The sequence below is a fragment of the Neolamprologus multifasciatus genome, chromosome 1 (assembly GCF_963576455.1).
Source record: "Neolamprologus multifasciatus chromosome 1, fNeoMul1.2, whole genome shotgun sequence".
In the NCBI taxonomy this organism is placed as follows: domain Eukaryota; kingdom Metazoa; phylum Chordata; class Actinopteri; order Cichliformes; family Cichlidae; genus Neolamprologus; species Neolamprologus multifasciatus.
Genome location: NC_140439.1, coordinates 21,217,920 through 21,240,611, shown reverse-complemented (window position 1 = coordinate 21,240,611; position 22,692 = coordinate 21,217,920). Strand labels below are relative to the sequence as shown.

Genomic DNA, 22,692 nt, shown 5'->3' with positions numbered 1-22,692 from the left:
AACACAGACTAGAGGAGGGAAGAAGTAATTGGAGAAGAAGTCCTCAGTACACCACAGTGTATTACTTGACGTTTTACAGCAGTCTGAGCATATTGCAGCATGAATAAGTGATGGATCAGAGTCATCTTATCCAGGCCTTTACCTTATCATCTATAAGCTTTGTCGAAACAAATGGTTTGAGTCTAATATTAAAACTGAGACTCTCTAGAACCTCTAGAAACCTCAAATAATCCTGTAGTCTTAGAGGGTGGTGTGATGTTGGGATAATATGGTACTATGCGGTTGTTAAGATCTGATATGATCTGATATGATATAGCTGTGATGAACACAAGCAAGATAACCTATCAGTGAGCGTAAACCATCAGCAATCATAATATCACTTACAAACTGAAGCTACACTGAATGTGATTTTTTTCACAATACCTTGAAACCTTTGCGGGATCTTGGAGTGCAATTTTATATTCTATTATATTTTATTTAGTGTTTATTTATTTTTCAGTTGAGTTTAATTTTGGTTACTATCCACACTGGGTTTTGTTCTTTCGGTTCATTTACTGTCTAAATGCTGAAACTTTGTAAATATAAAGGCAATCATCTGCACCCCGTAATTAATTTATATAAAATTTTCGAGTATTGTTAATATTATTATTGTTATCATTGTAAGTAGTAGTATTAGTACTAAAAGTATTAATGAAGCCTTTTTATTGTGAAATCTTAGAATCAGCACTCACCGGAAGTATTTGGCGTTACTCCCTGAGCTCACGCTGCCGTTACAACCGACCGCGCGCTGCTCTAGCTAGCAAGCAAGGAAGATGCTAGACAGAAATGGCGGTGACGGCAAGGCGAACAGCATGAAGTGCTGATGCATTACATAGATCAAAACTTTCGACTGGCAGGACACCGTTGGGCAAATGACAATGACGTCGAAATAGACCACCTTTTGTAGCTGTCAGTAGAAACCTACAACACCTTTCCGGGGGATTCTTCATCTCGTCAGCGGAGGACAGAAAACCTCACCGGGAGCATGGCTTCTTACAGCAACCAGGTAGCTAGCTAGCTGGCTATCATTAGCCTCCAAAACAACTCGTGCAGTCTCTTATTTTTGGACTTCAGATCGCTCTTTGATTCTGCACCATTTTGACCAAAGCTAACGCCACACAATAATTTAATTTTGGTCAGTTGTGTGTTGTTATTTTAAACATTTGGCCTGTCGTGTCATTGAACTGCTGAAGTACTAAAAAGTGCTTGCTAATGCCCCCCCTAAGCCTCATTGGAATACCACCAGCATGGTAACGTGAGCTAACAGGCCCCAGGTCCTTCCATTCAAATGAACCAGCAGTACTTACCGTTGCAGTTCTTGGGGCGATGACAGCCTCTTTTAATTAAACGACACGAAAACTTGCTCAAACAAATGTTCGTGATACTTCGAAGTTATAGTCCACAAATGTCATGTAATATTTCTTAGAGAAAAGTGACCGAAAACTGCTGCGTGTATGCATGGCCCACCTGCTCAGTGCTGCCACAGGCCTGCTGCCATATCTTATTTTTATAACTACCAGTAAGTTATTGGTTTTCTCGGGGTAGTCAGAAAGCATAATAACGGTCTAGTGGAATATTTTGCATGTGATCACTTGGCGTTTATAAGTGTTTCTGGAGCGGTATAACGTTTTCGTGCTGCTCGTTTAGCTTCCAGTATGCTAACTGTTTTGCACAGGTGGTGTGCTTAGACTTTGCGGTCTGTCCGCTAGCTAGTTAGCTAAATACACATTCGACAGTGTGGGCCTTCGTTGATAGCGAAGAGTTACTTGATATGGAAACAATGAGGATCAGGGTTGAGCTTGCACCCTGCTTACAGAGCCACCGTCCACGTGACTGAGCTTGGATTGGAGGTAACCTAACAAGTTTGGTGTTATTTCTGGAAAAGCTAGCTGTCATGTTGGAAGGCCCATTTTGAGGTCTAGTTTTACATGAAGAAACACGCCAGGTCTCTAGTCTACTAGTAAGAGACTCAATTAAAGTTTAATTAGAGAAGAAAAAGCTCATATAGTAAAAAATTAATCAGAAATGGAGTCAAGTGAAGTGTTCAGTTCTAACTTTTTTTTTAGGAAACGGGACCTGGCTAACCACTGTAGTAAGGGAAATCTGCTGTACTAAAGTAATTCTGCATGCTTTCAACTTTCTTCCTGGCTTCCAAATTGAGCGTTTCTATTGGTTCACTCTTTATTAAAGTGAAAGTTTCAGGGGAAGACCGGCTGAACATCTTTTTTTCCCCCTTTTAATTTACATGTCAATATTTGGTGAAATACATTTTCATAACTGAACAGACTGATACAGAGTTGCATAGTATTTTTTGGTTTTTGTTAGTATGAATAGCATAGAGTGAATAGTAATGGAAAGAAGCTTTCACAAACACTCTAAATTAGTGCTTTCCAGAATGTGCTCCACAGCAACGGTAACCCAGCAGATCTGGAGCATCATCAACTATTTCATTGGGTCTGCTTTTCTCTGTTTGTCACCACTTTTACTCTGTTACAAAACCCCTCATTTTAATAGCCATCCCTCTGTAAAGTAGTCACAGAAGGCAGGCGACTGAAAGGTTTGCTGTTGATTTATTCGGTGAAATTGCTGAGTGAAAATACTAACACTGGGGCTAAAATTGGTCGATAAACAGGTGAGGCAGTAAAAGACATATGAGCACCAGAAGGGACATCGGTCTTCTGAGTAGAAGTTTAGCAAACAGGTAATTCTGGAAATGCTTATCAATTTTTCTGCACTGGGAGATAAAGGCAGATAGTGTTCTGCTTGTGGTAAGTCATCTTGTTAATGCATAATCTACCAAATGTGAAACTTCAAATTAACATACCATTATTGCTCCTTTATTTTAGCTTATTAGTAAAGTTGAACTAGTTTGAAAACTAGTTAAAGGATTTCAGTGATTATATTTTATTTTTTGGGGTGTGGAGGTAATTTTATTTGGGATTGTAATGGTTTTTGGTTTAGTTTAATGACCTCTAAAACAGTTAAAGTAAGACCACTGCTGTGCCTTAATTAAAAAAAGAGAAGACATTTAAATTACATGAATATTTAAACCTTTTATTCCGATAGTCCTGTTATGATAGTCTGTCAAAAAAGTGTATTTTACCACTGTCAATGTAGACATCTGAGTCAAGGTTTTCTAAAGTTGTCTTGACCACAAAAAGCCTTACATCTCTGCTGAAATGCCATCATTAACCTTAAGCTGTAGTTCAGGGGTATAGGCACGGTAGAATTTATTGCTTGTGTAAGTACAACGTGTTATAACACCATAAAGATCTTTACACAGTGATGGCTATTTTTCATTTCTGAACACGGGAGCTGTATTTTATTTATCTCATCTCCTTGTATTAGCAAGGCTGTGTAACCAATGGCCTTCCCTTTAGATCTTACTCATCGACTGTTAGAGATTAAAAAAAGCTGTAAAGAAGTTTAAGTATAAACCACTTCAGCTTTGTTACTGAGGGATTCTAGTAGTTTGATCCCTGTTTTGAAATTAGCATGTGTCCCATTACAGATGTGAAAACTGAAAACACAAAAAAATCCATGATTGGGAAACAGGAAATTGTAAATTAATCCAATTTAAAGAAAAACAAAAAGAAAATGCCAGCTCTGAAGATTAGTTATCAGAGTAACTTTACTTTTATCAACAACTATTGGCCGATCTACATGATTATGTGACATAGTGATAGCAGAGGGCCATTTATCAGCAAATTATTTAGTCCACTGTTATTAGTTCAATTGAGACTAAAGATTAGAAACTCTTCTCAATGTGACACATTAAAAAATGTAGCAGCATCAAACTTTAAACATCCTAAAAATGAATGTAAAAATAAATCTGCACCTTAAAAACGTTTTTCACTCAGTGAGTTTAGCTGCCATTAATCTGGAACTTGTCCTTGGGATGATTAATATCGGGGGCCCACAGGATGAAATTGTTCTTCTAGTATCATTGTTTCATCTTCCAATGGGAATCAGAATGTTCAAATAAGTCCTCATATTAATTAAAAGTGAATATGTGCCTGTGTTATGGCTTAGTCTGCTGTATCAAAAAATTGAAAGTGTTCGCACATTTATGAGCAGTTGCTTTTGACTGAGAGCAGACTAAATGGAAATGATTGTAACGCCGTTATTTGTCCCAATTTTTAATAATTTTTTTAATGGTTTGTAATTGTTGCCACCCTTTTACTACATCACACTACCAGGCAGGCACAGGCATGCTCGTCAAACTCATTGAAAAACTAGTCTGACCTTATTTGTACTGGCACTGCAACATTTTTATGTTCAGCCAAGTTGTCCATTAATAACTCCGCAGATCAGTTTAGGTAAACAAGCCTGTGCTTAGAATAAAACAGATTGTTTGCGCGACATCAGTTTTAGAATTTTCGTAGTACATATCTGTATATTTCACAGCACTGATATCGTTTTAAATTTAAATTTGTGAACCACACTATCGCTAATAGTCAGTCACCAATAGTGAAACTCACTAAAGTCTATAAATCACCTTATCTTTCTAGTCTTATTCTTACTTATGACTACTTATTTTTCTTACTTCTTATTCTTGGCTCTTTCTTGTTTGTGTGATGTCGTCATTAAATTGTGCTAAAATCATACAGATGGCTAATTTGTTGTAATCCGCAGTCCAAACGATCAGCAAGGGAAGCTTAGTGTGGTACGTGTGGCATGCCTGCAGAAAGGAGCAAAGGGACATTCTTTCTGTTGTGATTGTATTAGCCATCCTGAGGCCGCTGGATCATGGCTGGCTGTTTGTCGCTTGTAGTGCCATTTCAGCAATGTGGGCCCTCGCGTGGGGCCTTGTTTGCAAAAAGTTATATATGCTTGAGCTGCAATTTCTTTTCTCTGTGACTACCCTTTCACGTTCCACTGTTTATTGCACTGAAAAGATTAACAGCATGGCTAGTGAGTCCATTTTACCTTTAAGTTGCGCATGTGGGCCCTTCAGTGGCTCAGTGTTTTGGTTTTTTTTGTCCTCTCAAGGTATAACGTACAATTATAGTTGATGTCGTGGTGATTCTGTGGAAAATTAATTAATAACACTGTAAGCAACATCAGAAAACAGCAGTGTAGTAAAAACATGACAAATAATGTTGGTCTTTATACAGTCCTCCTAAACGTCATCATCAGAGGGTGCATGACGAAGCGCTGCGGGAAGATTTCTAAGCCTTCTAATTTATTTTGCCTGCATCCACTACACATAATATGAACCCCTACTACCATAGACCTGGCTTCATTTGAAGGTGGTTGTAGTGTGTGCAATGAGTTATATTGCAGTTTGATTGTTTTTAGCTAATCTAATAAAATGAGTTAACTTTGAAGTCTTAATTTCAAGTTCATATATGCAGCTTTCCATAAGTGCTGGTCTGCTGGCTGAGCAGCTGACTACTCATTTAAGTCTAGCTGGTTGCTTTATTAAAATTTCAAAATAGTAAACTTCTAACAGTTTTAATTTTGCAATGCAAATAAATTTTTTGATACCTGAAATATCAACTTCAAAAACAATTCGAAGATGATCATAGATTTTATGTTAGTGCCACCTCCTCGTGTCCTGTGTGTGTGTGCGCGCGCTTCACTGATGAATGTTTAATGGCATGTAGCGTCTTGAACTGATGGAACCTACCTCACTACAAGTGTTAATTTGGTAAACACAGGTGACACAAATTGTTGATTATAACCAGGTCTGTCGGTCAGTCTGAGAGGTAGGGATGGGAATCAAGAACCAGTTTTTGTAGAAAACTGGTTTCCAGTAGTCAATTTCCTTGAAATTGTTAGTCTGCTTGCCTATCAATAGTGCTTATCCATTCTTGCACTCGCACTACAATCGGCTGATTTCAGTTTGTGTGTTAGAGATGGAAAATAGCAATGGTAGTGACTTTCAAAATGGAGCCGGTGAAAATGGAATGACAATTGATAAATGAATCGAATGATAAGTGATATTGATAACGGAATCGGAATGGCTAAATTCTCATCAGTTCAGCCGTCAGTGATGGATTCTTTCCTCTGCTCTGTTTCACCATGTCTTTGTGTGTCAAAGCAGAAGCAACTAACTCAGCTACACTAATAAGTAAAGTGAAGATACCATTATATAAGGGGAGTGGGTGGTATAGGTGGAAAAGTAGGTAAAATATATGTTTAATTCAAATCCCAGTAATCTTGTGTCACCTCAAAGCAGGCACATGTGTTAAAAGCAGTCCGTGAAGTTACATCAGAGGCCTGCTTTGGCTTGTTTTAAGTACAACAATGCTTTTTATGATGCCTAACGGTTAACACAAAGCATTCTTTTGAATGCTTTGTGTTAACCTTTAACAAACTGACAAACCTACTTCACCTAGATAAAACAGGTCTAGATTCAGAGCTGTTTGTGCTCATGGTTTATGTATAACACTGCATGACTCATCAGTTTGCACAGGTTAGCATTGTAAATTGAATGGGTGATGAAGGACTGCTGTATGTGTCCTAATACCTAGATTTTGAAATGACGGCACCTTACGATTGCATTCCAGTTATGAGGTTGAATGACCTGTCTACAGTGAACACTGCTTAAAAAATTTCCCCTTGATTTTATATTTTATACTAATGAATAATCTGAAAGTTCTTGATTGTTTTTAACTTTTTAATTTTATTTTATAGTGTGTTTTATTCCATTGTCTTTCCTTTTCAGTTAATGCTTGTATTAATTTTGTTCCCACAGTACATCTTTGGGGAATTCAGCCCTGATGAGATCAATCAGTTTTTTGTGACTCCACGATGTTATGTTGAGGTAAGCAGATTGGTCCAGAAAAAGCAGTAGCGGTCATTATTCCATTAATAAGTCATTATTAAATTAAAGAGAAAGAACTACATTTATTTTTTGAGTAGTCGTGTTGGCCTCGTCAGGATATCCTCTCAATGGAAACAGTGAGGTTTCTGGAGAAATATAATTCAAATAAATTTGCTTATCAGCCCTAATAGTCAAAAATCAAGGTTCAGGATTACTGAAATTGACCATTGAGCCAAAATGCATATATCTGGTAAACGGTAATTCTACACTTGACAATGGTCTTAAGATATCAGTCATGTCTATTTTTAAGTATTACTTTTGTGGTTACCTGCTGGGTCTTTATCACAACTTATATTTTCTCTCTCTTCGCAGCTTCCTCCGTTCAATGACAAAGTCCAGTGTGTCACTCAGTCTTCTGGTATGTACTTTTTACATAAGCTAATTTCCTACATTTTTATTTAATTATTTAAAATACATCAAAATACTCTAAAGTAGACATGGGCTGACTGTTCTCCTGCTCTTAGTTGGCATCAAGTTGTTTTTCAGAGCAGGACTAAATGTATGGCTGAAGCCCAGGTATAGCTGATCTGGCTTGCCTTGCAGGAAGATGCTTTTCCTGTCATTTTATTTTTATTTTTTATATACATTTGTGCAATATTGTTTGAAACGGTTTATAAATTCCACTAAATCTTGACCCTCCCCACCACCACCTTTTTTTTTCTTTTTCTTTTTCTTTTTTTTTTTGCCCACCAAAATCAAAAATGTTAGAGCAGCCACCTTTCTTTCAAATAGTACCTATATGCACATGACAATTGCCTTACCTTGATTTGTATTGATTATTTAGGATCTTACTGCACTCCTGCTGTACCTTTTATTATGGAGTCTATGGGACTGCAGGTTTGCGGTGAGTTGAGGAGTCTGATACCCTCTTGTACGTTTGCTGTAAAACTGAAAATCCAGGTTTCAAAAACTGGTGGCTTTCTAAACTTTTTGCCTGTATTCTTTCTCTTGCCTGTTGGTAAAACCTATAAAGCTTTGCATGCTTAAGGTACTGCGAAGTATCTTATCTTTTCTTGCATATAATACATTTTCACTACTGTAGGTCTCCGTTAAAATAAAATTGAATTGCATTTTAATGACTTACCAATCACGGCTTATTTACTAAGGGCATAGAGATGATTTTATGCGGTTGCTAACATGTGTGTACATGTTTATCCTTAAATTGAGATTTCACTGCTGAATGCATTTTACAGTAATGAAGTGCAATTTCACTAACACTAACAGATTCCTCTCATCTCAGTAGAGGGAGTACCTTGTGTTTCAGTGCCCTCTTACCTTCTGCAGGGGATCAGAGATTACATTTGGTTGGCCAATCAGCTGTGTCATGATGACTTGGATGATTTTTTTTTCTTTCATATTTGCACTTGCTAATGTTTCACCTTTGCACTTTGCACCTCTCACTGCATAATAACTTACAGTTCAAACTGCTGTGTGACACATTTTGTCCAAAAATTAACTTAAAAAAACTGATGTATTTGTTTTACGTTGTTCTGTATTGCTGAAGTTTCCAACACTTAAAAATGCTGTTAAAAATATTCAGGAAGTAAGGATTATTGATGCGTGTCTGCAGTCAGTTAAGCCAGACTTCCTTTCTATTGACTACCGTATTGTATTCCTTTGTAATCTTTTTAAAAGTGATTTTAGACACTTGTTAAATCGCATGTCATTGCCTAAATAAAAAACAAACAAACAAAAACATTTTAATTAAATCTTCAAGAATGATTGAGAAAAATGGTATCTCAAATTGTCAGCAAAATAAGCTTTGCTTATAATAAACCATTAGTCAAAACTATTGATTGTCAACTTGACATTGAATGTTTTTTTGTAGCAGTTTAACTTGAATAGTTTCAACAGAATATTGATAACATCTGGCCACTGACCACACAGGATTGTGCCAAAAATGTTTTTTATTTATTTATTTTTAGTTTATTGGATTTTTTTCCCCTTCAAATCAGAATCATAAGTAAGTGAAAGAAGTTTTATCCCTAAGACTATATTGTCCTTCCCAGACCCAATTTTAAGTGTTGAATCACCCCACTTCTGGAATTTATGTGAGACCAGAAGGAATTTGGTTTGGATTGGACAGCAGTAGTTGTCAAAAATAGGTCTAGAAGAATTTCTTCCTTTTTGTTGGTATCTTTGATCCTGTCAGAGCTCCCACGACCCCCTTGAGTAACAGTTTGCTTGTTCCGGAAAAATGTGACGTTTTGCAGCAAAGTCAGATACCACAGCCTGGTTTTAATATGTAGGAATTAATCTAAACAGTGCTCTGTATTTCTAATTGACTGAAATATTATCTGCAGGAGAAGACTATCAGCACATTGAGTTTGGTGTTGACGAGGTGATGGATTCCAAGGCTGTTGGGGGCAACGATCCTTTATACAAGGTGTCGAGTACCCTAAACCCACAGGCTCCTGAGTTCATCCTGGGCTGCCAGCCGGCCCAGAAAGCTCAACAGACGGCTTCTCCAGCAGCTGATGTCCCTGACGGGGCACACTTCAACTCACTGGACGGACCTGACTCGGAGGCCTCAGCCCTGGACAATCACCAGCCGTGCCCGGACATGGACGGACTCCCTGGCAACCTGGGACAGAGAGAGCGAAAGAAAAAGAAAAAACGACCGCCTGGGTACTACAATTACCTGGAACCGTCAACTGGCAGCAACAGCAGCAGCACCAGTACAGCGGATGGGACACCTGTGACAGCACTGGTGAACGGACATGCACTCAGTGGCCCACACCACAGTACTGAGGATGTGGACAGTAAGGCATTGTCAGGGGCTGAACTTTCCACCCCGGGACCCGCCTCCACAGCAACACCAACAGCTGCTGTGGCAGCAGCCAAGTGTGCCCCCACATCCACTGCCAATCAGAGGACTAGTGATAGCCCTGATGACTCTTCTTTGGACTTAGCAAGTGGAGCTGCCTCTTTATCAGATGGCAACAATGCAACTTCCCCCTGTTCATCCTCCTCTCAAAGGAGAGGGATGACAGAGGGACCAAGGACTGCAGATCAGCAGCCAGATCATTTGGCTCCACAGAGTCCTGAACTTTCAGATACTCCACATAGCCCCCTCTCCAAATCACCTCTTCCTACTTCAGCTGCTGTCATCTCTGTCATCACTTCCATTACGACTACTGAACTAGAGGGAGGAGAGATGGCAGACAATGGGGTGGCAAATGGGCTAGCAGAGTCTACCACTCCTGTCAGTGCAGATGGACACAAAGAGGACATTGAGAGTGGGGACCAGGTTCAGCAGGTCATCCCAGAGTCAGCTGCCCAGTCAGTAGTGACAGAGCAGGCACATTCGCCTGCCACTCCAGCTGCACCTACTGCTAATCTTCCGAAATCCTGGGCTAGCCTCTTTCACAATTCCAAGCCTCTACCTGGTGGCCCTCAGGCATTTGTGGAGGTAAAGAATGTTGTGGAAGCAGTATCTCCCTCTGTCGCTGTGCCAGAGCAGCCTGAGAAAGTTGGGGAAGTAAAAGAAGGCCCTGTCCATGTATCTGAGGATCCTATGGCCCCTAAACTTGCAGGTATTTTATAAAGAAGCTGATAATTTACCTTCTAAAAACATTACACCATTACTACTTTTTAATTTGGTGTGAGTTTATAACTTATTTTTTTGCCAAAGGTATGTTCTGCGAAATTCAATCCATGCCACTTGGTGGCAGTGTTGAGGTGATTGTACTGTTCATACTTGCATATCTAACAAAATAAGCTTTTAAAATTGGGATCACTGGAAAGAGTACGGTATATTTTAAAAAAGAGATACATTTTTGCAGCTCATTATACTAATGGTATGGTAAGTTTGAGATGCACAGATTTCTCACTGACAGCTTGCTTTAAATAGAAGTTAAGGGACTGTTGCATTCATTTTCAAGAAATGACCACTAGATGGTGGTGCTACATGCAGGATGGCTATCAGATTTTATTTATTGTTTAAATCATTCCAGTTATTCCTATCAGAGCTGCAGTACGGGTATAAATGATCAACTGCAAGGAGCTGAGATGTGACACCTCATGAATACTTTGTTTTTTTACTTAAGGAAATGAGATAATGATTCAAGATGAGTCACGGCCTCAGATTTCACACAGTGAAACAGCATCTTGAAACGTGTTATTGATCAGAACAGTCTAGAAAAACAGTTTCCCATATGGAGAAGGTTTTTAAAATTTGATTTTACAAGCTGGTAGACAGAATGAAAAATGCAAAATATTGTGTTGTTTCTTGTCCCCAAATCGTATTCAGTGTTTTGCTCTTAACAATGGTGTGCTAATTGTTTTCTGGGGAGATGAACCTAATTACACTACATTTTGTGGTTGTTGTCTCAGAAGGTTACGGGAACTTACCAGGCTTAATTAGTTTGTCCTCTCTGACACTGGTTTGAGGTAGAATTTAAACACAATCCTGTGAAAGTTCACATATTCAACACACCGTCTCTCTTCTAAGGTACCCATCAGATATTATGCGTATCTTCAGATAAAACTTTCTCATTTCGCGTAGCGTGACAGCGATCAATCTTTGCCATTTTTTTAGGGAGTAGTTATTCTAGAAGTGTGCAGAAGTACACACAATGCAAGTATGCCACAACATAGCAAAGAAGGTAGGCTATAATCATTTATGCATTTACTGTAAGATGGAAATGTATACTCGCTGTTGAGTAGCGGGCATGTTGGTTCCTAAGCACGTTAATTTAAATGTGTTTATTTGATGGTGTTTAGTCTGTACTAGCCACATTTGAACTTAAACAACCAGCCTAGCTTGAAATACACCGGTTTGGAGCCACAGACTAGCTGTTTGTATATATAAAAGTGATTGATTGAAATGGACCAAAAAGAAAAAATAATCTATCAATGTATATATATTCTTTAGCACTGCAGCAAACTACCTTTTTTCTGCCTTTTCTTTATATGCGAGTTTCTTGGATACTTCACACTTGTGTGCATATCACTGTTCAAAAGTAGTAAGAGGCTGGTAAAATCAGAAATGTAGACCATAATCAGACATGAAACGGTGTCCATTTCTATACTGTAAATATGTATATATTGAAAAAAATATAATACCCATAGGAAAAAGCTGTTAAAGGGTCGCTGTCTGTGACTGACATGATAAATGAGATGCGATTAACTGACATTTAGTTTTAATTGTGGTAACTTGTGAGCTCAGTGGTTCGACTTGTTATGAAAATGGAGATAATGCCAATTTGTAAAGAAGTAACAATGATTGTACTTGTGATTTATTTGTTCTGTCTAAATGTGCATTTGCCTTTGTTCCTTCAGTCTCAGCCAAATTGATGTTTTTTTGTTCTTATTTGTGTGAAACTATGAAAGTATTCCCACGTTACCATGGAAGCTGTCTTTTTGAATGACGGTCTTCCTTCCTAGGCGTGGTACAGCAAGACCTTGGTCTTATTCATTCAGTCTCTTATGCTGTCGCCATTTGAGGCAGGAATAGACGAAGAAACAATTGTTTTGATTTATCACTATGACACATATGTTTTTCATTGTCACAGCTGTGCGAATCTACCTGTTTAAGAATATTGTGTTTTCTTTGAATCCCCAGAACTTATTGAGAATGTGAAGTTGATACATAAACCAGTGTCTTTGCAGCCGAGAGGACTGATCAACAAGGGAAACTGGTGCTATATCAACGCTGTATCCTTTTCATGCTTCATATTTTATTGTTCCTTTGATTTTAACTACTTGGTTGTTAGTTTCTTGATGTTACATTGTTATTAAGCCAAATGGCCCAAGTCTCAGGGCACGTGTGCCACTGTAAAAATATTACTTTGTTGTGACGTTGTTTCAGAACGTTTATAGGGCCTGCTCTTTTGATGGCATTTAGATTGCTAACAACTCAGTTATTTTGAGGTATATCTGGTTCATTTGATATCTTAACATCAGTCGCGTGTAAATGTGATAAGATATTGCTGACAACAATGCTGTGATTTTGGTGTCTGTTTCGTTGTTTAGTGTTGGGATTTTTTTTCCCTCAAACTGGTGGAAAATTTGAGACTTTTCCCACGTATATTTTAACTTATTGAATGCAAAAGACATCTCAATTTTAAGACTTTTAAAGACCACCGGGGATTTCCTCAGTTTAAAACTTAATCACACATTTGCATCAAATGTAGATATCTTTAAGTAGCTTGTCATAATACCTTTCCTACACATCATTTTTCACCTTGACTCTGAACACCCAGACTCTACAGGCCTTGATTGCCTGCCCTCCCATGTATCACCTGATGAAGTCCATTCCTCTGCACAATGAAACGCAGAGACCATGCACCTCCACACCCATGATAGACAACTTGTAAGTAGCATTTCTACAAGTATATATCTTTTTATTAAAAAGCATCAGCCATAGAGACATCTCAGTTGTTTGTGTCTCTCAGTGTAAGACTGGTGAACGAGTTCAACAATATGCCCGTGCCATCTAAAGCCAAACAGCAGGGTAAGATATTAACACAGCATGCCCAAAGATATTTGCGTCATTTCCTGTTGGCGTCACTGGTGATTTACGATTCCTAACTGTGTTTACAGCTGTTGGAGATAAGGTCACAAAAGACATCCGACCTGGTGCACCTTTTGAACCAACTTACATTTACAAACTCCTCACTCTCATCAAATCAAGTCTTTCTGAGAAGGTAAACCACGGTGTCAGCTTTATATAAACACTGCAAATCAGCATGTAACGGTGTGGGTTTGTTTTTTTTTTTTTGTTTTTTTTAAATAACAGTTTAAATGTACTTTTTGTGGCACAGACAGTGCCCACGGGAGGTTTTGTTGTGTTTAAGAAACATTTCAGCAGGACATAACTTGTTTGCTATTAAACATTCAACCTGCTGATTCAAGTCTGAATCAGTTTTAATTAAGAAAAGAACTCTGAATCACTGAAGGAGATGGTTATCTTCAATATTTAATGAGGCTTCCTTTCATCCTGCCTCTTACTGTGTGCATGCTTTCTTTCTGTTTACCTCAGTGAATGAGTTTGCTGGGTTTTTTTTCTTTTTAATGTCTGCAAGATTTTTATTTGACTTTAGGCATTCTTTGAAGCGTTAATGTGGCTGATGTCCTTATGCTTTAATCTCAGGGTCGACAAGAGGATGCGGAGGAGTATCTTGGTTTCACGCTCAATGGATTGCATGAGGAGATGCTAGCATTGAAGAAACTAATCTCGCCTCAGGAAGAGAGTAAGTAACTTGTCTATGAATAGCATATGCCAGGTTAAGTCTAAGCATGCTTCGCTCTTTTTTTGCGTATGTTATCTTTAGAGTAACTTCCCTAGTGTTGGCCTAAATTAATTATAAATAGAAACAAAAAGCTAGTATTGCAGCATATTAAATCATTTCCCTCTTTTCCTTTTTCTATTTTTTTTATTGTAAGCTGAAATCATTTTAATTGACTTTTCCCAAAATGGAAAAATGGCTCAGAGGGGAAACTTCGCATCCAGCTTGGTCTGGGCAGAGCTGCTGCTACTGAGAGAGCCTGAAGTTCCTGAGTGAAGCTGTGGACATATTCTCATGCCTTCATCATTAGACCAAACATTATAACAATTCTGATAACTTTACAACCAAAAGCCAAAGGACTGCTAGCTAAGCTTTGACATGGAAATTGTTCCAGAGTTTACAGTAAACCCTTTTGGCTGTTTTTACAAAACGCAGCCAAACCACAGGCTTATTTAATGTGTTGTTAGTTTGCTGGCAGCCACCCATATGCAGGTATTGTGGAGCTCTTCCCATCACAGAATGACTTAATGACTGTTGATATAGCACTTTTATTTATTTTAATTTTAAAAGTAGCACTGGCAATTGCCCAGCAAATGAGAATCTACTCAAATGAGAGCCAATCAATCCAAAACCTATAACCCTATAGTTCAGAATGGAAGATATTTGTACGTATCCCAGTTAAGACGGCTCAGTTTTAGAAGAGATTTTGCTTTCAGGCGCTTTAAAGATCAAATAGCTGTTCTTCAGAGTGGTTTACATTTATTTATGTTTTTTTAACAGAAGCTCCCACACCTAATGGACCAGAGTCCGAGCCAGGTGTGGAGGAGGATGGTGCTGATAAGGAGGAAGAAGGTAGTGAGGATGAGTGGGAGCAAGTGGGTCCCCGAAACAAGACTTCGATCACTCGCCAAGCTGACTTTGTCCGCACACCCATAACTGATATCTTTGGTGGACACATCAGGTACATGTCAGATTGCTGTGAAACCCTCTGTATAGAAAGAAGTTCTGATTAAACTTAATAATGTTGCATTGTCTTGCTTCCTGTTATACACCAATCAAAAATTTGTATCGGCTCCATCTGCGAGTCCTCAGCTGGTTACTGGGTTAAAGATTTTGACCTCGTTTCATGGCGACATCACAAATTAGTCATCCACCCCCAGTTTTTTCCAGCACGCACCACAGCACTTCAGAATGACAGCCCATGTGGGTCAGTGCGGTCAAAAGTCTCGACAGCATGACGTGGGGCAACCATCCACAAACAAAGGTCTTAACCTTCAGACAAATTGCAAAGTTAAGAATCTGCGGCTGTTGCCTGACTAAATAATATGTTCTGTGAGGTTCTGGTCTGGCACGGTGATGTTGTACACTGGTTGCACAGTGTTTTAAATGTCCTTAAGGATTTTTTTTCTCCGAAATGGTTGTGAGAGAAACTGAATATAGGCATGTGTTTACAGAGTGGTGGGTATGCCCACAGAGCTTGGCTATAACCCATCTACTTCTTTTAAACCGCTGTTCAGAGAAATTGGTTTGACTTGGGGAATTACAGCAGTAATCATTAGTAGATTATCATCTTTCTTGAATTTAAAGGTTTAATTAAATGACTTGCATGATTATAGCGAAAGCTGTAAACTGCAAAACAAACTGATGTCCTCTGAGTAGTTTTAACAGGAATTTTAGAAAGTGCATCGTAATGTATTTGAGCTGATTGTGTTATGTTGTATGTTTTGACTACCGAGAGGTAATATTATTAAAAATCTTGCTGGTATTCGTTTACAGTTCTAACAACTGGCTGTTTTGCTTCTTTCTTAGATCGGTGGTGTATCAGCAAAACTCTAAAGAGTCGGCCACTCTGCAGCCATTCTTTACCCTGCAGCTGGACATCCAGTCAGACAAGATCCGCACTGTCCAGGAGGCTCTCGAAACCTTGGTGGCTCGAGAGTCAGTCCAGGGCTACACTTCTAAAACCAAGCAAGAGGTATTAGAAAAGTAAACTTTGATGACATGTTTCAGTTCAGATCGGTGTTGCGTTGCAGTTTTGGGGTCTCGAATTCCTTTTTTTCCCCTTTCTTTTTTTCTTAATGTTATTTCTGACTTTAACAGATCACACAAAATAACGTGATTTTGTGTGGTAATTTATTTTTGGAATTGATGTTTAGATGAAGAGTGATGTTGGGTACAAACTGTAGAACATAACATCACTGATTTCATCACACATATTGTAATCATTGCCTTGTATAGACCCAACAACAACTAAAGAAAGAGGAAAACTTCAGTCAGTGCAACAGTGCTGTGTTAGAACATTAGGCTAGAAGAACTGGTGCTCCACAGCTGTATAATAAGCATTTTATTTTTTTGGGGGGGGGAGGAGATCTTGCGTTGGTCTTTTTGTCCTGAAATGTTACTTTGGTACTTCTAAAAGCCAGAGAATATAAAAACACGAGTTGCTGCTTTGAACGTCTTAGCTGATTTTATTTTCAGCAAAATGTTAAAGCCTTGCTTTGTGTTCACTTTTTTTGACAAGTTTTATTTCTACAGTTAGTTTTGTAACTGTGAAACTGTATTATTTAATGTGCATGGTAAATTCTGCGACTGCTCACTGTTCTCGCTGTTGCTTTCAGATTGAGATAAGCCGAAGGGTTACTCTAGAAGAGCTGCCCCCTGTGCTGGTGCTCCATCTCAAGAGATTTGTTTTTGAAAAGTCTGGAGGCTGCCAGAAACTGACAAAGAATATTGATTACCCCGTTGACTTGGAAATCAGCAAAGGTATGGCTAGATCAACACTCCACTGAGGTGTCAGCGTCATTGCAAGGCCTTTAATTACGATTTACCTACTTTATACATGTGTCAGTGTTATACTTGGTTCATGAACAGCCCACAGTGCCTTTAAGAGTTGATCCAGATAATTGGTGTGCACCATAACAAAGCAGACTGGCAAAAGTTGAGAAGTGTATATTGTTTTGTTTGTTTCAAGCTTTTAGAATTAATGTAAAAAATGTGGTTTTTAAAGTGAAATTGAGTTTATACTGTGCTGTAGTCAAATATGCCACAAGTGAATGTGCTAAAATTGAGCTTACAGCTGCAGTTTATACCATCAAATTATGACATTTCAACAACTTGATTTGACAGAAATTGTGCAAACTCAGATGTGTTTCCAAGTGACTTTTCAGACCTCACTTGCTGTTAATTACAGCAACATCAGCATGATTTTCATTAAAGGCTGTCAATTTTCAAATTGCAACAGTAAAACATGGTGCAGAATGTTCTGTGTTTTTTAGTCCTGGTTTAAGCAGTCATTAAAAACATCATGGTCTAATTAGTGGATTTTCTTTCAGATCTTTTGTCCTCTGGAGTGCGAAGCAAAGTTGTGAAAGGCCAAAGAACTTACAGGCTCTTTGCAGGTTTGTGTTTTGTTAATTTGGGCCATATTGTTTTTATATCTGCTGCATAATGTTGTAATTAAGCTTTATTTTATAATCTGTTGTCACTCTGGGAGTTATTAATTTGTTGTGATGCGATTCCACTGACCACAAAATAATAATGCTGCCAAGGGTGAAAAAAAAATTGCTGTTCTGTCTTGTTGAACCTCAGCTGGTTCTTTCATTTCACGCCAGGAAATTATTTTGGATAGTAATACAAAAAACACAAACATCACTCAGCTCAAGCATAAGCCACATTAAACATCCTGTTTTATTTTCAAGTGTTGAGCAATATACAAAATATGAAAAATACACAAACAACTGTCAATAACAAGCTCGAGCTTGGAATGGTTTGAGTTCTGCTTTATCCGTAATATGTCAGAGAAATAGATTTAGTGATTAGGATATCAAGAACATACAGTCATGTTAAAAAAATTAAAAGGTTATATCAGGGAACAAAGTCATCTTCCTTAGCGGGTTTTAAAATTAGGTAAATACAGCCTCAGCAACATCATTTCAAACAGTGTCATTTTTTTAGTTAATTAAAGCCAAGCCAAAAATGCAGGCGTGAAGCTTAAATACATCTTTACCACTCTCAAAGGAATTAAGGGTAAATAGCAGCCAGGTGCAACTGATCATCGGCAACACCTCAGTAAAAGCAGACATTTTGGCAGTTTGCTGGTCTGCAGCATTCAGGCGCGTGTTTGCAAAATACCACAATCTTGGGAGTGGGTGTTCCAACGAATTCACCCCAATGCCCGGCCGTGTAATTCTCAGAAACTGCAGGTTACCCAAGAGTTACATCATTTGTAGTTAGCATGTTAAAACTGAACAAGTATGACTGGTTTGGAAGGTTTGCCAACAGAACGCCTCTTCTCTCTATAAAGAGCGTGGCAGAACAGCTTAGGTTTGCAAAGTTTCATCTGAACAAACCACAACACTTCTGGAACAATGTCCTTTGGACAGATGAGACCAAATTAGAGATGTTTGACCACAATGCACGGCACCACGTCACTGAGTCGACCAAGAACTGATACAGATTCCTGTGCCTTCCAAAATGTTAGGCCATCTGACAACCAGAGGACTCCTAGATTAGGCGATGCAACGGGATAATGTTCCCAACCACAGCAGCAAATCTACAATAATGACTGAAAAATAAGAGAATTGGGGTGTTTTAGTGTTCCAGTCAAAGAACAGGCCTGAACCCCATTGAAATGTTGTGTGATGTGACCTTGAGAGCTGTGCATAAATGAATGCCCGCAAACCTAAATGAACCAAAGCGAACACAATTTCCAACCATGTGAGAGAATGAAGCTGACACATAAAGCTGCTTATGTATATTTTTGGTTTATTCTTAAATATATGAGGAGACATTGTAATATGTTTGGTTTTTTTGATGATCCGAGGTTGTACTTTCCTAATTTTCATAGCAGTTCCAAGCTAAATGAGTTCTATTACATCCTGACACTTTGTTTTTAACATGAGATATATATATATATATATATATATATATATATATATATATATATATATATATATATATATATATATATATATATGCACTACTAGATATATGTATGCAGATGTACTGTAGGTATAGTGTATTCTTTACGCTACACCAATGTGCTGATCACCTGATCTTTACTGGCTTGCGTTTACTTAAGAATTGCTGGCACTACAGTGCCCAACATTGAAGTCATGAATGAGTAATACCTTAAATAAAATTTTCCACTTTTCTCCAACTTCACCAGTTGTGTATCACCATGGAAACAGTGCGACAGGCGGTCATTACACCACGGATGTCTTCCACATCGGTCTTAACGGCTGGCTGCGCATTGACGACCAGACAGTGAAGGTCATCAACCAGTACCAGGTGGTGAAGCAGACTGCAGAGCGCACCGCCTACCTGCTGTACTACCGTCGCGTCGACCTGCTGTAGACACACACGCACATCCCAACGTACATGCAAGATACCCTGAATATATTCACAAACACACACAGAACATGCATCCTCAATGCACTCGTTGACAGTACATCTACACACGACACAGACACACAAAACTAATGAACAGGAACACTGCCTAACTTGTTCTCTTGCAAGATTTTCCTCTTCTTCCCTCCTGTCCCCGCTTTCCTGAGAACCAGCTTTTCCAACACCTTTTTTGTCTCCTTTTTTTCTTCTCCTTTTCTGAAGAAGAGAGGCAAGCTGCATTCACAAAGATTTCCCTGTGACTGCTCTCTTCTCTGTGCACCACTGCTGTGTTTTAAGTTCCTCTTTTTTTGATTTATTTTTAAAGCAGCAAGGAAGGACTGTTGAATAGGCAGACAGATTGGGGTTGCAGGTTAGGACCTGAGACTCACCTCTGACTGAGCCCACAGCTCGGCTCAAACAGTGGACTCGCTCATGCAAGAAAAACTATCCACCACGGGCTGCAAATGGACTATCAGTGTTTGCCTTTTTAGTTAAGGGGGAACTGTCGGCCTAGTGAATTTGCAGCAGTTTAAAAGCCTGTTAATTGCCCTCGTGCATTGAAAAGGCCCAGCACCAGCATTATCACAAGTCTCTCCTCCCGAGGCCAGGTTTCTTCTTTGCCACCACCACAACCACCACCAACTCCTCCTCCTCCGTTTTGTCACTTTTATGATGCTTTTTAAGTCTACTGGAGCCATCAAAAACATCGGGGGGCGGTAAGTGAGTTGGGAATGGGAACTGAACGTTTTTGTTGTTTTTGAGATCCTTCTTATGTTATTGGGGTTTAGATTTAGGGGGTAAAAGAAAAAATATCTACAAAATATTAATGAGCTTTAGAACTTAATAAGCTTCTGTGCACAAAATATAAACTGATTGATTACAATATGACAGTAAAATGCATATTTTACCAATATTTAGATTCAAATGTAAAGGAAAAAAGTCTAAGGTCTAGCTGACTGAATGCCTGTTTGGGTTCTGAAGGAATGTGCCTGTTTTTTGTTTTTTTTTGTTTTGTTCTTTTAAGACTCAGTTCTTGCACTGGAGAAGTGGCAGCCAGTTAAGACAGATCCCACTGCAAACCCCACCCTTGTACATTTTCTTCTCCTATCATGATTTTTAATTGTTTGTCTTTTCTTGTGTAAAGGTTCCATCTGTGTACTGGTGGCTTATCAGTGTAGTTTTGAGCCACACCATCTTCCTTAACCCCCAACTCAGCAGAAAGCAGGGGGGCTGCCTTAGGTTCATTGTGTGACGTTTTTCCACTCAGTGTATGAGTCTAACCCTAATCAGGCAGCGACTGCAAGTCTAATGTAAGTGAAGAGTAAAGGGAATGTACCTGACACCTGTGTATTTACTCTTTTGTGGCTCCGTGTCTCCTCACAGTGGAGGGAGGAAAACTGAGTGTTGCGGGGAAGTAGGACAACATCTGCGCTAAGCTCTGCATAAAGACCCCAGGCATGCACATAAAAGGAGCTAGTATTTGCTTTTGTTGAAGATGATTTTATTTTCTTTTGATGATTTCACTTATTGTGATGATTTTTGTTTATGTCACTAAAAAATGTTAGGTTTATTTCTTTTCTGTTTTTCTTCGTCATTGATCATTTATCGGATGTCCTAATGCTCTTGCTCCCTTCAGAACAATATGCTTGCATTTAAGTTGGTTTGAAAAGAAATTACAGCGGCTAAAGCACAACAAATAAAATTGAACTAGTTCTTTGCTTGAATTTTATTTCAATTTATGTCATGGTGTTTTTTGTTGGTTTTCTTTTTGTTTTTTTGGTTTGGTTTTTTGCTCAAGGCCCATTTTATTCCAACCACCATTGTCAGTATCTCAGTATTAACACAGCAGCACAAGTATTTTCACATGATTTTATACAATAAGAACTGGGGGCGAGATAGTGGTTAACCATTTCCCTGCCTCCGATCAAAGAAAAGCTGCAGTGTAATGACATTTATTTTATTTTAAGAGCTTTGTGTGAATTTAATAAGTCTCTTGAAACGGGAATCAATGAGAAAGTTGGTTCCTATCTTTAAATTAAAGTTTAGTAACATAGTAACATTTTTCAAAATTACACACTAGATTTAAAGTATTTTAGCATCGTTACGTGGTGAAAATATTGATTAAAGTTCCTTGTAGGTTTTCAAATCAGAAGCCTTCCCCACGTGAAACCAAAGGTCAACATTATATATAGGCCCTAAAGCCTATCATTCACTTTATATCCTACCATTTTTCATTCAAATTCTCGTTGCCATTTCTCATCACAGTCCGCTGATCGTCACACACAGGGAATGGCATGCTGCTTAGATAGTCAGTACATCCTAAAATCTTTCACCATGGTTCAGTCTTGCCGCTGGCTTCGTAATCATTTCTGCACACATTGTGACATTGTTGATTTGCATTCTTTCTTTTCCCTTTTTAAAGAATGTTTGGATGATGGGACTTTGGAACAGATGGCTTATGCTTTCAGTTGTATAGTTTTTATCTCTGTCTCAGATGGCTGGTCAGGAAATGTGCTGGTGAAATGCTTCGATGATGTCTTTCTTTCAGTATGTGCTCCTAACTCTAATGTCTGCTGGGAACTGTTGGGATATTATTGACATAAAAAAAATCTATACTGTCTTTTAATTTCAAGCCTCCAGCATCTATTTTGTTTATTGTTCAAATAAAGGATTGTGCAAAAAGCAGTTTGCTAATCAAGTGTAGTCTAAAGACTACCTGGCTTCATTATCCACTGAAAACCTTTGCAGCCTCTACTCCGCGGACTGGCTTACAGAAACATGTGCACAATAAACTGAAAAAACAAACAAACCCAAAATGATCCACAGAGTCTTGGTCTACCACATATCCTTTAATTGGTCTCTTGTTTCTGTATGTCAACATGTACTATGTAGTATTTGTAGTATGTTATATCTCCCCCTCCTGTGGTCTCACTGGCAGCCTCAGTGCTCTTTAAGGCCATGGCTGCTCTCGCCTCCGTTTGGTTTAATGGGAAGCAGACCCATCATTGAAAAATTTGCAGTGTAAGGGTTTTCTGCCCTTTAGTGTTCTTTACTATTTATTCCTTTCTTACTATAGCTCACTCCTCTACTGCAATGTGGCTTTACTCTGAAATTTACAGTGGAGTGTAGTATTTTTCTTGTTAATGTTAGAAGGCTACTTTAAGATCTTCCCTATTATAGCCTGAAAAGAAAATGTCACGT

At 38.6% G+C, this 22,692-nt stretch overlaps 1 protein-coding gene across 2 annotated transcripts; it reads left to right on the top strand.

Annotated features, from left to right (window-relative positions):
* Positions 1-757: 757 nt before the first annotated feature.
* Positions 758-22,307, top strand: usp10 (ubiquitin specific peptidase 10). Of its 2 annotated transcripts, XM_085168680.1 has the most exons (15): positions 758-1,045; positions 6,743-6,811; positions 7,184-7,229; positions 7,656-7,715; positions 9,175-10,407; positions 12,438-12,529; positions 13,078-13,187; positions 13,270-13,328; positions 13,418-13,521; positions 13,968-14,067; positions 14,884-15,064; positions 15,913-16,078; positions 16,722-16,866; positions 17,436-17,501; positions 19,271-22,307. In XM_085168680.1, exons 1-15 carry the CDS (start codon positions 1,025-1,027, stop codon positions 19,456-19,458), a joined length of 2,640 nt encoding a protein of 879 aa, XP_085024806.1. In that variant the 5' UTR covers positions 758-1,024; the 3' UTR covers positions 19,459-22,307. The 2 variants fall into 2 exon arrangements, with proteins under 2 accessions (XP_085024806.1, XP_085024811.1); XM_085168685.1 differs by lacking the exon at positions 7,656-7,715.
* Positions 22,308-22,692: the final 385 nt, after the last annotated feature.